Source organism: Echiichthys vipera (assembly GCF_963691815.1).
Source record: "Echiichthys vipera genome assembly, chromosome: 7".
NCBI lineage: Eukaryota > Metazoa > Chordata > Actinopteri > Perciformes > Trachinidae > Echiichthys > Echiichthys vipera.
Window position 1 is genome coordinate 10,693,064 of NC_139832.1, and position 14,198 is coordinate 10,707,261.

A 14,198-nucleotide genomic window follows, 5' to 3' on the forward strand; every position below is an offset into this window, starting at 1 on the left:
CAAAGCTTATGAAACAGGCTTCAATGTATATTCGGCCAATAGTTTGAGATTTTGGGGCAGCTTCTAGGGTGGCCAATCAAACTTCAGAGTTGTGCCAAGCCTCCGTCACCCACACACCCCATACTTCAACAAAAATAAAAGTAGTAGAACATTTTGAAACTTTTTTTTTACCATTTGTTTGGTGTATGAGTATACACAAAATAAGTGTTTAACTTGCTACATAACACATTTGTTTAATTTTAAATGTTCTGTTTGACACCATATATAAGTGTGTGAGAGGGACACCTGCTGGGACTGATGCCAAACAGGGTGTATCAGTATCACATTGTGCGTACAGGGTGAACTGAGAATTGATTGAGCACTTCGGTCAATAGTTCTGGTACAACAAAAAGAACAGATTTTCTCAGAATCAGTGACAACCAGTTTCAACCACTGTGAAGGTCAATGCATTTGATCCAAGTTGATCAAGCTGGGATGTTGCTACATTATTCCACCGTTGTTCTTTGTAAAACGAAGCCGAAACAACATCTGCATCTCTGCGTTGTTTGGTTCAGTGTCAAAAAGAAAAGGCGGTATAATGATGAATCCTCAAAGGCAGTATTTCAGAATCTTTGTGTAGAAGAAGCTAAGTAAGCAGAACTTTTGATACTGAGAAATCACTAGTCACATCCTCTTGTATGTATTATGTAATGTGGTCAATACCCAGAAATGCTGATTTACTATAAAAAAAAAACTGTATAAGACAAGAATGTAGGTATTGGAGGAAAAAAAATAGATCTGTGAATTTGTTTAAATGTGCTTTTTTCCCCCAATAATGAATATACTATACCATTCAAAATAAACAACTAAACAGTGGAACAGAGAACTACCGAGTCATACTACATCAGTCCAAACAAGTTACCTGCTGACTATTGGACAAACACATGCACACAAGGCCAAGGTTCAACATGGGGTACCAAATTTGGTTAAAGTTTGACTGGACACTGGTGTAGACTTTATGTAGGCAGCATCATTATCGTTTAAACCGGCAGGATATATACAGGCCGGAGACACACCACCACACAGACTTCACCCGTCAGCCATGAGAGTCATCAACATTGTACGTGTGGCCTAAATACATACCGAGGCTATGCTTTCAATATTATCATTTTCACCTTTTTTTAATCTACTCTAACTACTTCATTTTACTTTTGAAAAAAAACAAACATGTATCGTTATAAAAGTGTTATCTGCAATGCAGGGTCCAGACCCGTCTCTGGCATATCGGCCAAATTTGGAGAAGAATGAAACCAAAGAGAAGGAAGACTACAGAAACTTTGAGGTAAGCATTCAAAGCTCTCCTTCAGGTGATGACATTTGTTTATGTCCAGAGGGGTGAATTGAGGTGATGTGAGGTGTTGTTACAAGTATTGGAGGGTTATAATCATGCAGACACTATGGCCAAACATAAAAAAGAGCCTAAAAATATAAAATGTTTTAAAAGGATACCACTGTGAACTTGGGTTTAAGAAATTTGTTGAAATGTGCCTGATCCCTGGACTGAGAGGGTGACTTCACTGTATATGTTCTACTAAGGAGAGGAAGAGGTAAGGAAGGAATCTGACTTACAGTTAAATGCAGTACATAAATACGTTTCTCATAAAGAGTGCATCTGTTTTTCTCAGTTCCCTCAGTCATAATGAGGGCTAGGTCAGGGATGTAGACCTGTGACTCTTTCAATCCCTTATTTGACCTATAGACCAATAATTTACTTAGATATGTTGTAAGAATCCCTCAAAATCACATGTTAGAACATTGCTGAGTCTCTCTATTAATAAGTAATGCAGTACTTTTGGCTAATCACATTTCTAACAGTGGTGCTTTTTTAACATCTTGTTTTACTTAAAAAATTAAAAATGAAAATCCAGTTTGCATTCACACATCTTATAAACTTTTGTATTTAATATTGTATAGTTTCAGTCATTGTAGGTTGCTCCGTCTTATTACTTTATATTGTGCATCTTTGAGGGATATATTGTTGTCGAAAATTACAAATTAAACAACACTGCAAAGGTGGGCTCAACTATTTGTGGATCAGTGTAAAAGCTACAAATGATACATTTGCATTAGTTTTCATTTAGCAGCTGAATTTTTCACCTATTCCTTGCTCTGTGACATAAAAACTGCTGTGTGTGGTCACAAGGAACAGTGAAGGTGAGTGTAGTCAGACGTGACATGAATATTGTACTTAAAACTGTAGAAGGTCATTGCCGAAATACATCTCTTGCATACAATATATCATGCAGTTAATCAATAACATTCTATAAATAACCTGACATAATGTAAAATATATGGTTGTGTCGTGCGCACGTGTGTGTGCGTGCGCGTGTGTTTGTGTGTGTGTGTGTGTGTGTGTGTGTGTGTGTGTCTGTGTGTGTTTCAGAAAGGAGGTTTAATCGACCGTGTGTTCAACACGTACAAGCTGATGCACACCAATCAGACGCTGGACTTTGTCAGACAAAAGGTGAGTAAGTGTCACCAAACACCTCTTTAGTGAGATACAATCACGTCCAGTATTAAAGTGAATGTAAAAGTGTTTTTTGTTTTTTTCTCAGAAATCAGTAATTGTAGTTTATGTAACTTGTCTTGCACTAAATTGTACTTTCTTTGGACTGTGAACTTTCGTGAACTGTTTTGCTCTGGACAACCTAGTGACCTGAGCCATCAGTCATCCTGTCCTCTGAAGTGAAAGGCAAAGAGCCAATATATGTTTTGGCTGTGAATGTTGTTTGATTAACCTCCTTTTCACTTGACCCAAAGGTTACAAATGAACACAGTCCTGTGTTACACATGTGACCCAGCTACATAAGCTTTCCATAACGCAAAACCTGCTCCCTCTTGCCCTGACAATTCTACAGAAAGTAATATTTCAAAAAGGCTTTCCTTGCAAGTTTGAGAAAGAAAACCTAGTCTGCAGTAATGCTGTGACTGTTACCTTCCTGCAGTACTCTGCATGGACCAGCTGCAACCACACTCAGATGACAATGATGGACGCCGTCATGTCTCTAGACCAGCTGGTGGATGAGTCTGATCCTGATGTGGATTTCCCTAACTCCTTCCATGCCTTCCAGACTGCTGAGGGCATCCGCCAAGCACACCCAGACAAAGGTACAATAAAGGGAGAGAGACAAAAATACACATACTGTGTACAAGTACACGCATAAATAAATATCTGTATTCATTACCTCTCCCCAGACTGGTTTCAGCTGGTGGGTCTGATACATGATGTCGGCAAGACAATGGCTCTTTGGGATGAACCCCAGGTAGGACACATCACTAGTGAATCAATTTCCTACCTTAATGTCACACTTTCAGATTTGCTTTCCCTGAAACTGAAGTTTTTATTTTGTCCTCTTCAAAGTTTCTTGCTGTTGGCCTCCCTAATAATAATAAAAATATTATTTATTCCTTGATCATTTTTATCTCTTTATGCAAGGCATGCTTGAACTTTCTTTGATAGGTGATTTTATATTAAATATATGGAGTTATATTCACTTACTCACTCTCTCATCTTCAGCCGCTTATCCGGGGTCGGGTCGCCGGGGCAGGAGCTCCAGCAGGGGACTGATATTATGAATTCTAATAGGAAACTTTGTGTGTGTGCTCTGCAGTGGGCTGTCGTAGGCGACACTTTCCCAGTGGGCTGCAAGTTTCAAAACTCCATTGTGTTCAGAGACAATACCTTCCTGGATAACCCAGATGAGAAAAATCCCAGCTATAAGTTGGTATTTTTTATTTAACATTATCAAAGTCTTGTGAATGAAGGCCTAACCCAATTTCACTTTTCCCATTTTTTTGCAACTTTTTGTGCCGTGCTCTGAATTTCTTGCCTTTAAAACATTGTTAAACTCTTACTGTCATCCATAGTCATCATCATCATCATCTGAATCATTGAATAAAATGAAATACAATGTTGATTGAATGATTTGGATGATGAAAACGGAAGCACTGTGCTCTACTACACCTTTTTATTTCAGTACTACAATTACTGACAACTGTAGACTAGTTTGATGTTGCTACTAGGAGTTTGTCCTGTTGCTTAATTACTTTTTTTTCGCTCTTTAGTGCTGAATACGGGATCTATGAACCAAAGTGTGGGCTGGACAATATCCTCATGTCCTGGGGCCATGACGGTAAGAGGCATCATCAGTCAGCCACACACCCACATCCACTACAACTTTTCAAAGAAGAAAGCATGTACTGCCATTGAACCCGAACTCTTGCATTGTCTTCAGAGTATCTCTACAGAGTTATGAAGTTCAACAGCTGCTCGATCCCAGAGCAGGTCAGTAAATGATTACGTTAAATGGAAGTTAAAGGTGCAGTTATTTCCTCTCCTCACCTACAGTGCCCTTTTGTTCTGTCTTCACCCTCTTCAGGGGTTGTACATGATTCGATTCCATTCGTTCTACCCCTGGCACTCCCACGGAGACTATATGAATCTGTGCAATGAGAAAGACCTGCACATGCTGCCCTGGGTTCAAGAGTTCAAGTGAGCATCTGCCCCCCCACTCTCTCATGTGCTTGTAATCCTGCTCGCTGCTTTGACCTGAAGCTGCATCTTCCTCCCTTTCCACAGCAAATTTGACCTGTACACAAAGACCAGCGAGCTGCCCGACATCGAGGAGCTGAAGCCGTACTACCAGTCTCTGATTGACAAGTACTGTCCTGGAATATTGAAGTGGTAAAACAGACAACACTGAATTCAAAAGCAACAACACATACTGTAGATCCAGAGGGTGATTACGTGTGTTGAGAAATTTAGAATGATCATGTTGCTACTTTATAATAGCACTAACGCTGGATTAAATACCTCCTGTACACACATATTGATTGTATACTGACACACAGATCATTTTAATAACTTGAACTGTCTATCCATCTATCTATATCATGATTGTTACACATTTTCAGATAAAAATTTGCGTATAAAAGTTTGTATTTTAATGTACTTTAATGTGATAAAAACATTATAAAAATACTACATCAACTTGTTTCATTTGCAACATTGACAGAAACAAAAGACACATTTGTGGAAACAAGAAAAAGTGCAGAGGTGTTTTAGTTTAGTACATAAAAGATGCAACAGACCACAGTAGCGAAAAATCACATTCGCACACACACGCCAAGTGCAACAAAGCGGAACATGAACAACATAACTTTTTGTTTCTTAATGGGCTTAACAGACGGGGCCTTATATTTTAAATTCTAAATTTCTCTCTTCTTTCAACAAGATTTCATCTGCCATTTGATTGAATGTTCAAGAGAACCAACAAGGAAGGTTTTAATCATCTGGCAAGATCTGTTGAATGAAGTGATTGGTGAAACATGTACTGCAGTGTGCGAAGGTGGGAGGTGACATGTAAACTTATTTTTCCATAATTGGCTGATCAGGATTAACAAATAATACAAATCTTTGGTCGTTTTGGTAACATTTTATGAAGGCAGGTGGTGGTGAACAGTCTACTACGAGATTACCTACATCCTTTTCAAAACTTCTTTTTAAGGATCTCATCTTTCCCATCTTCCTCCTCTTCATCTTCATCAACAGTGTGTTTCTCCTCTCCTTCGCCCTCCTCCACCTCATCTACACTGTCCTCTGAATCTTCCTCTTCTTCCTCCTGCGCTGCCTGCTGTTCATCTGACTTCCCACAAAGTTCTGAAGAGCCGTCAGGTACATTTTCGGAAGTGAGTGGGGTCCGTTCTGTCTGTTTGTTCCTCTTTTGCCATCCCTGGAGCAGACAGAGGGTGGCGCTGCAAGCAACAAGGGTCCAGACAAGTATGTGGGCAGGAACACCTTTGACCTGAGAGCGCACCCACCTCACCGCCTGAGCAACAGTCGTGTTAGAAACACGACGTGGAGGTGATTTATCCTAAAGACAAATAAAGATGAATGTTAATCAGCATTCATTAGATGAAAGAATGAAAAGGAACATTTCCTCAACACATTCTTCATCTCATGAATAAATTTACCTTGAGTCCATATTGATTGAGCATGCTCTCCAGGAAGGTGCTGCCCAAGTGCACTGTGGGATAGAATTCCTCATCATACACCCTTCTCCACCAACGCTGTGGGTAGGAACTGACAACAAAGACCAGCCAAACTGTAAATATCCTGCTTCTTTGAGGACGTAGGTCCACACAGGAAAAACAAACTTAAAAGTGAACTTAAAAATGCCTACAGTGCCTTAACTCACTAAATTAAAGTTCATTCTAAAATAAAAAACTGCTGAATTTTTTTTATTTGAATCATGTTAGTAGGTGTTTATGGAGTTTGTCCCTTGTGTGCTGAGTGACATTTTTCAGCACAGAGACTACCTCAAAGCCAATAACATTAATTTCTTCCGTTCCTGTAAATGCATTAAGACACAGACAGACAGAGAGGACTGACCTGTCAGCCTTTGGTTCAGTGAACCAGTATCTGTAACGGTGGGCTCGGAGGTAGGCCGGAGGCTGCTGGTGGAACGGATACTGTGATACATCTGTCTGGATCAACTCTATCACTGCAGAACATAAAACAAAGCTGTTAGAGAACTGTTAATCCGTGTAAAGCACAAAACAATCACTGCCGCTCTTATTAATGGTAATTGATACATAACATTGATACATTTTCTGCACTGTGCTCTATGGGTTGAAACATTTTAGCATCTGTAGCCCTGGTCCAAGATTGTAACAAGGTTGTGCTGTGTCCCACACTAACACCCCATCAGCACAGAGAAATGAGCAGTAACTTAGCACAACTCTATCTAGAGAATCATTTCTAGAGAAACTGTCATGGAGTATTTTGTTTTCATCAAAGTAAAGAGGGCATGGCAGTGCATGCATTAGTGTCTGCAATTTTTCGATGGTGCCCCCCAGTGGCACTGAGGAGAACTTTTTAGAATCCACATATAGGCCTTTTCCCTTTGGACTTTTGGCTGTGCCGATTTTGTGTTTCTCCTGCCAGATTTAGCACCCCAAGCCACACCGAGCCGCACCCAAGATGAAACTACTACGGAGTAGGGCGAAAGCGTGCGCCAAGAGGCCTGCAGTGACATCTTGCCGACAGCCAACCCATGCCCCCCCCCCCTTCTTAGAGAGCAGAGAGAAAGATGTTTTTAAAATAATCTCTAACTGAATCTCTTTGGTTGAAATTTTAGTTTCTCTCCTGTGTCAGTATTAGTTTTTCAAATTCTATACACATTTAGACCTTTTCCATTTGCACTTTTATAAGAGCTGGCTTTTGCGTTTTTATTGCCAGTTTTGGCGCACTGAGCCGTGCCCGAGTTGTATCTTCTCCTGGGTAGGGCACAGCTGCAATGATCTTAGGCTAGATTCACTTCTTATCCCAACCTAGTCAGTAATGTCTCTGAAGGCCTTTTTCAATAACCTTATAACTGTAAAACAGAAGTGCAGCACCATTGAAAGTTATAAAGAAGTGCAGTGATATTAGATTTGATTCTGTGGTGAACTGTACTTCAGGGGGAGAAAAGTGAGGAAGGGACAGGGAACGCAACAATAAAATAAACTGCGGCAGTCTTGAGGATGCATACCATCTCTTTTGCCCTGCAACAGTCTGTACATGAGGCTGGTGAACCATGGAGCCTGTGTGTGAGTCCCGAGCGCAGCAAACCACATTTGCCAGTCCAACCTGGGCTGGTGAGGTGTCACCACAGCAAGAGGTGCACTTAGATTGCCTGGCTTATACATAAACTCAATCTCCTAAAAGAAGAAAAAAGAAAGGAATAACTTACTACAGTCAGTCTGCACAATTAATATGATGAAATTGTTCATAAATGCCTGCCATGGTATAATTCTGCAGTTACAGATTGTTTAAAGTGGGAGCACCTTATGTGACATGGTTAAACTATCGTCCATGATAACTTTTTTTCCCCTCACCGTCCATGAGACTCCATCGTTGCTTCCCTCGATGACAACCTCTGGCCTCCCACTGACGCCGGTCATTCTCCTGAACAGGCCGTAAGAGTTGACCAGCTGGTAGCGATCCACTGTCTCGTAGGCCTGACGCACTCCCGGCCACAGCCTGGCATTAGAGTCAAACTCTATATAGGTGAATGGCACCTGGAAGAGAAAAACAAATGTCAGCATAAAGAGTGATATGAACCAGGTTGGAAGAAACATTTATTATCAATTATAATATATGATTCATCAGCTTTATGATATGAAGTTCAACCCACCAGACTAATAGTGAACATAGCAGCGGTGGCAGCAGCAAACACAGTCCACTGGACAGATCCCCAAAACCTCTTCAGGAAACCAGAGACACACGCACACCTAGAAGAAAATACATTATGTTTGTTATCAGAATCAGAAATATTCAATAATCCCAATTATTTAGGTTTGTACAACATGCAATACATAATCAAGCCCCCACACACACCCGCAGGGAGGGTCCTACCTGAACATGGCTGTGACCATCTCCCAGGTGAGAGAGAGGACACCAATCCAGATAGAGGGGATAGTGACCGTCTTCAGAAACTGGTTAAACTGGTGGTATGTGAATGCTGCAAGGACAAAAATGTAAAGATAAAAACTGCAAAATGCAATAGTTCCTATGGAAAAACATGAACATGCATATACATGCACACACCCACACACAACCTACCTGTCCTGGAGGAGATGCTGTACTTTGTTGTATCCAGCTTCAGGTCAAAGAATACAATTGATCCAAAGATTATGAGAGACCAGACTGCCAACTCCAGCAGGTAACACAACCAGGACCACCACGTGGAGTCTGACGAGTCAAAGAACATCATTAGAGCTACAAAGATTAATCCATTAGTTGCAAAATATTTAAATTATCTGCAACAATTCTGATAATTGATTTGGGTAAAATCAGATTCCAGCTTCTTAAAAGCAACATTTTGCTGATTTTAATCCAGGTGTGTTTCATGGTAATGTGACTTCAATCAAGACAAGCCAAACACCATTCTTCTGAACACAATACCCACATGGCCATGACACAGACCTTGATTAAAATAAGTAAAGTATCCCTTTAAATGTGTTTTCTGGTCTCTGCCTTCCTCTCACAGTAAAATTAATACTTTTGAGTTGTGAACAAAACAAAAAACATTTGAGGACGTCATCTCGGGCTTTGGGAATCAATGATCGACATTTCTCCCCATTTTCTTTCCCAACTAATCGAAGTACACGTGTGTATCTGGACGATTACATGCACACTGTATAATACAAGCCAATTAAGACCTGGCAATAGTGATACAGATTTTCCTTAATATACAGCTGATCTGTTAATCATACCATTGTTGCTGTTGCTTTCTGACTTGCGCTGCCAGAAGCGTACATGCTGGTCGTCCAGGAGTGACAGACAGAGGGCCAAAGTCAGCAGGTTGAAGAAATTGTAGTTGCCAGTCAAAATGATGAGCACTTGAAGCAATACCTACACAACAAAAAAAATTAACCAATCATTTCTTGTGCTGCACAAAACCAAGCAGCTATTCGAGAAGGGAGAGATTATTGTATGAATTAAGGACTGTGCTCTACATGACTGTGCCTTCCTCTAATTGTACATTACATTGCCAGTTTGTGGGGAGCACTTGAATTTCTACTCACCTGCAAGTAAAAAGCCCCAAGACGGAGTCTGCGAAGTGGGCTGAAGAAAAGCAGAGGTACGGCGATCTCTATAACAAAGGTCCCCATCACACTCATCTTCTGCCACCACACTGGCAACTGGTGGGCAAACCAGGCCAGTGGGGTTGGGATACACTGAGTCTCATAGTGATACGTCAGAGCTGTTCAACACACAGTGGAAAAGAAAGGTCATCCAATGAAAAATAGACAAGATCCTGATGGCTCGTGGACAAAAGGAAATACAAAACCCTTGACACTTGAATGTGCTGATGTCGGTTACAGTGTCTGAGATGTCAGTTGCAGTTTTCAAAATGTAGTAATGTCACACTCTCAACACTTAGACCCGCCCAACACACTTTAAAAGTACACAAAAACGCTCTTCTCCACTCCTACATACCTGTAAGCCCCCACCACGTGGGACAACGAGACGTGAGTTTCACCACACCAGAGGTAAACATGAGCCTGAACAGCAACCAGCGGATGAGCCAGAAGGTCACGCGATCATGCGCTCTGACCCTTCGTGAACCTCCGATTATGGTCAGTGGTGCAACGAGAATACAGAGGAACCCTGCCTCCAGAAGCAAGTTGTCCCTGGAACGTGATAAGTAGAAAGATCATCACCGACAAGACGGGCAGAGAGGAGGTAACCAGGGTTGTCATTCTAGTTTGTTGATGTCTACAGTGTTGTTGCACAGCAGCAGAGATAAACATTACTACAGTGTTACAAACAATGGACTGTGGATGGAATAAAGCCATTAGCAAACTGCCAAAAATATCTTGGATCCTTTAAAATAACACTATTGTGTTAATTGTATAAAATAAAAATCTACAAATCACCACTCACCATTGGAAGTAGAGAAAAACCTGGCCCACCTAAAATGAGAAACAAAAGTGTCCAGTGAGGGAAGGGACACCATGACAGCTACCTAAGAAAATAAACTAGATACAGTCAATACGGTTAAACTCACCTGGTACATGGACAGATACAGGGCCCAGAGGCAGAAAAACACCACGCTGTCTCGCAGAGCCTCCACCAGCGTGGCAGCAAGGCTCAGTGCGGCACCAATAAGACAGAGCAGCTCCATGGTGGTGTGCGTGTCCAAGCTGAGCCAAGGTCCCAGCCACAGCAGTGTGGGAGAGGACAGCAGCTGCTCCCCCAGGGACTTACCGCTGTATCGCAGCTGCCAACGAGCAGGCAGCAGCCCATCATTACCATAGAGACCTAGAAATAGACATAAAGATGGGAAATCAATATAAGCAGCATATGATTTAGGGCTGGGTTTAAAAAACTATAAAAAAAACAACAAAAAAACAACGATTTGCGGAGCTCCAATCAATCTTCATTTTAATGTTCTGATATTTATTCACAAAAAATATATTTTATTGGTATCATATGAAACTAGAAGATCATATCATGTTAACTTGCTGGGTAGATGGATTAATAACGTTTCAAACTTAGACTCGATTTTAGCGAGGGAAAAATGTGAAGGCTGTTTTTTAAAAGGACATTAATGTAATTATTTTGGGTTCAATTCCTAATGTAAATATTAATATGTTTAATGATGCACCAGGTTAGAGGGTTCCTTGTACAATTTACAGCATTAGCTCTGAGAATCTTCCATATCCAAGCCAAAGTGGTTTTGTAACTGAAATATCCCCAATAGAAACAATACTGAATCAAATCGAACTGTGGCCTCTGTATCATGTCTGTACATATCATATTATGAGGTTGTAGGCAAAACCCAGCCGTAATATGATTTATATCATTTTCATAAACATAAAAAAATTTGTGATTCATTGTGCACTGTATGGAATCATCTGCATTTGTTATGTTTCTCGACTCATTTAAATCAGCTTGTTTTTTTCACCAGCCTTATCTGTGAGTGGATCGATCGGTACTACAGGTTATCAGCCTCATGCAGAGATGAATACCAGATATTCATTTTTAATGTGATGTCATTTCAAAGTGTGTGTGTGTGTGTGTGTGTGTGTGTGTGTGTGTGTGTGTGTGTGTGTGTGTGTGTGTGTGTGTGTGTGTGTGTGTGTGTGTGTGTGTGTGCAACACCTGGAAAGACAAAGTATGCAACATAGTTTATGTGATCCAATTGCTGTATGAGCATTTAATTGGACATACTTGAATAAAATCTGCTTATGCCATTCAATGACAGATTTGTAGTTTAAAAAACTGTATAAAAATTATTAATACATTTATGAATTATTTTAAATATATTTGGAATTAATTGCAGAAAACTATACAGTACTTTTACATACTTTTACCCTTTTCTCTTGGACTTACAGTAGGTCTCAATACTGTGATTTATGTTGATAATAAACAAAGTTTGAACCACTGGAAGAATACGTTAGGTGAAAATAAGTAACTCATAATTAGATATGTTTAATTGTAATTTGCAATTGCAAATTTTATGTTAATATTTTATTCAAACATTTGTATTTATTGTTTTCAAATGTTGTAGTTTGTTTTAATTCTGCACAACCTGAGGCAGAGGTGTTGTTTTATGAATAAGACGGGTAAATGTCAAATACCATGTTCTCTGCAAAAAATGCCTAAAACACATGGGCGTGGGCGAATAAACATGATAACGTGATCTATCCTTAACCATACGTCCATGTCGTTAACTGATAAAAACAGAGTGTTTGTGGGTACTGTAGTGCACTACATTACTGTCTCGTGTGGGTCTTTAAAACAGGTGTGGTCTCTCAGCAGCTATTAGCTCGTAAAGTTTACCCAGGCGCAGGTAAACTTCTTCACCACTAAGTCTGGCGCTAAGTCTCCAGCTAGCAAGCTAACGTATACCAGTAGCAGTGAATTAAGTGAACTAGCTTCCACACAGTTAGCAAAGTTTCGAGTCTCACCTGGTATCTGCACGTACAAGGACACAAAAGCAACCAGATAGATGGCCGCCATGCTCCAGAGGAACATGCGTCGTGGCAGGACGACTTCCCCCATGTTTGAGACCGAGCTGCTCGGTGGATGAGACAGCCGCCGGTGCTGCTGCTTTGACTGCCGAGTTGCTTCTGTCTTGTTCCCTTAGCAGGACGGGAAACAGGGAGTGGGATTTTAACGTAGCCCGGGGACACGTAGCGACGAGAAGTTCACCCAAATGGCCTCAGGTTGTCGCTGCTGCACTCCCTTTGAGCGCCATGCTGCATTCAGGTAGCATCAGACAAAAACGTGCAGTCTGTAGTAATCTACACGGGGTTATTAACCCTCAACAGACACTTTACTTATTCATTCATTCATTCATCTTCAACCGCTTATCCCGGGGTCGGGGTCGCGGGGGTGCTGGAGCCGATCCCAGCTGACATCGGGCGTGAGGTGGGGTCCACCCTGGACAGGACGCCAGTCTATCACAGGGCACATAGAGACGAACAGAGACAGACAACCACTCACACATACGGGCAATTTTTAGAGTCATCAATTAGATGGATTCTAATTTATTAGTTACAAATGTACCAATAAACATATTAGAAGATGCTTTCAGAGCAAAAGGAAAATAACCCCTCGAGGAAAGACTTATTGGAATTTGCTCTTCAATGAGACAAACTGGAGTAGAGCTTGGCTTGTCCCATTTACATTTTTAATTTCTAAAACAGAGAATTACATCAAGCTATTACATAACTTCTGTCCTACTACTACATACATATCCAAATTTACTGACACTGATGACAGCTGTTCCTTTGGTAAACAAAGATAGTGAAAGTATCATCCCTTTATTTTATAGTTGTCCATTTTGTATCACCATTTGGAAAGCTTTAAAAAAAATTACTTTTGCTAAAACTACAGTAAGGTATGACTTTGATGAGAAATGTATTCTTTTGGCTCCGTCTCTCACAATAATACATTTAATATAATTAATCTCTTCATATTACTAGGTTAATTCCATATACATAAAGTCAAAATGTCCAAGGCAACTTCATCATCTTCATTCATTTTTAATTGAATTAAAAATATATGTTGAGACTGTCATATGTTGAATCCAACAAAAATGTTTATCAGTTATTGAATTTTATACAAAGTACATTCAGTAACTTTCCCTAATGTTTGTCCTTAGACATTCCAAGACATGACAAAGGCACACATCGAAATGACATGTCGCTTTGTTTTGTTTTTTTGTTCCTTTTTCAATTGTTCATACTATTTGATGATAAATTAGCTTTAAAAAATAATTAATCAGCCCTGTAGCATTGGGTGCCATGGGCAGATTTAGCCACAAAAAAACAAAACGTGCAGTTTTAAAAGCAATGTAGCCTTGTTAGTTGCAGTCATCAACCAACATATTGGTTAATTGAGAGTGCATTGGTATAATAATTCATTTAGCATTTTCCTGTGGTTCACAAACTACTGACAAAACTTAGTGTTTAGTGCGTACAAGACACATAAAGAAGAATACAAAATAAAGCAAGGTACTGCAACAGTCAAAAACATGAATAGAAGAAATACCATAAAGTAATATACAATAAAGATGTTGGTACCAAATAGATCGACTGATAACTGTTTTAGAATTGGAAAGATGGAGATTTTTGTGCAGGTTATGCACAAAAATAATTTT

At 40.2% G+C, this 14,198-nt stretch overlaps 2 protein-coding genes across 2 annotated transcripts; one reads left to right on the forward strand and one right to left on the reverse strand.

The window, feature by feature from the left end:
- Positions 1-1,081: 1,081 nt before the first annotated feature.
- Positions 1,082-4,727, forward strand: miox (myo-inositol oxygenase; the record flags this gene model as incomplete). Its single annotated transcript, XM_083916829.1, has 10 exons — positions 1,082-1,099; positions 1,241-1,321; positions 2,405-2,503; positions 2,985-3,147; positions 3,235-3,302; positions 3,651-3,760; positions 4,105-4,172; positions 4,275-4,324; positions 4,419-4,531; positions 4,619-4,727. 10 exons carry the CDS (start codon positions 1,082-1,084, stop codon positions 4,725-4,727), a joined length of 879 nt encoding a protein of 292 aa, XP_083772955.1.
- Positions 4,728-5,111: 384 nt separating this feature from the next.
- Positions 5,112-12,671, reverse strand: lmf2a (lipase maturation factor 2a). Its single transcript, XM_083917296.1, has 14 exons — positions 12,502-12,671; positions 10,596-10,849; positions 10,472-10,500; positions 10,025-10,218; positions 9,610-9,788; positions 9,298-9,436; positions 8,645-8,773; positions 8,438-8,543; positions 8,217-8,313; positions 7,918-8,100; positions 7,572-7,740; positions 6,431-6,542; positions 6,013-6,121; positions 5,112-5,912 (listed from the first exon to the last, which is right to left on the reverse strand). Exons 1-14 carry the CDS (start codon positions 12,593-12,595, stop codon positions 5,529-5,531), a joined length of 2,178 nt encoding a protein of 725 aa, XP_083773422.1. The 5' UTR covers positions 12,596-12,671; the 3' UTR covers positions 5,112-5,528.
- Positions 12,672-14,198: the final 1,527 nt, after the last annotated feature.

Coding starts and splice junctions, on each gene's coding strand:
- lmf2a (XM_083917296.1), bottom strand. CDS start 12,595: ATGGGGGAAGTCGTCCTGCCACGACGCATGTTCCTCTGGAGCATGGCG. Junction 10,219..10,471: donor GTTTTTCTCTACTTCCAATG/GTGAGTGGTGAT, acceptor ATCACGTTCCAG/GGACAACTTGCTTCTGGAGG. Junction 8,314..8,437: donor ATGGTCACAGCCATGTTCAG/GTAGGACCCTCC, acceptor ATTTTCTTCTAG/GTGTGCGTGTGTCTCTGGTT.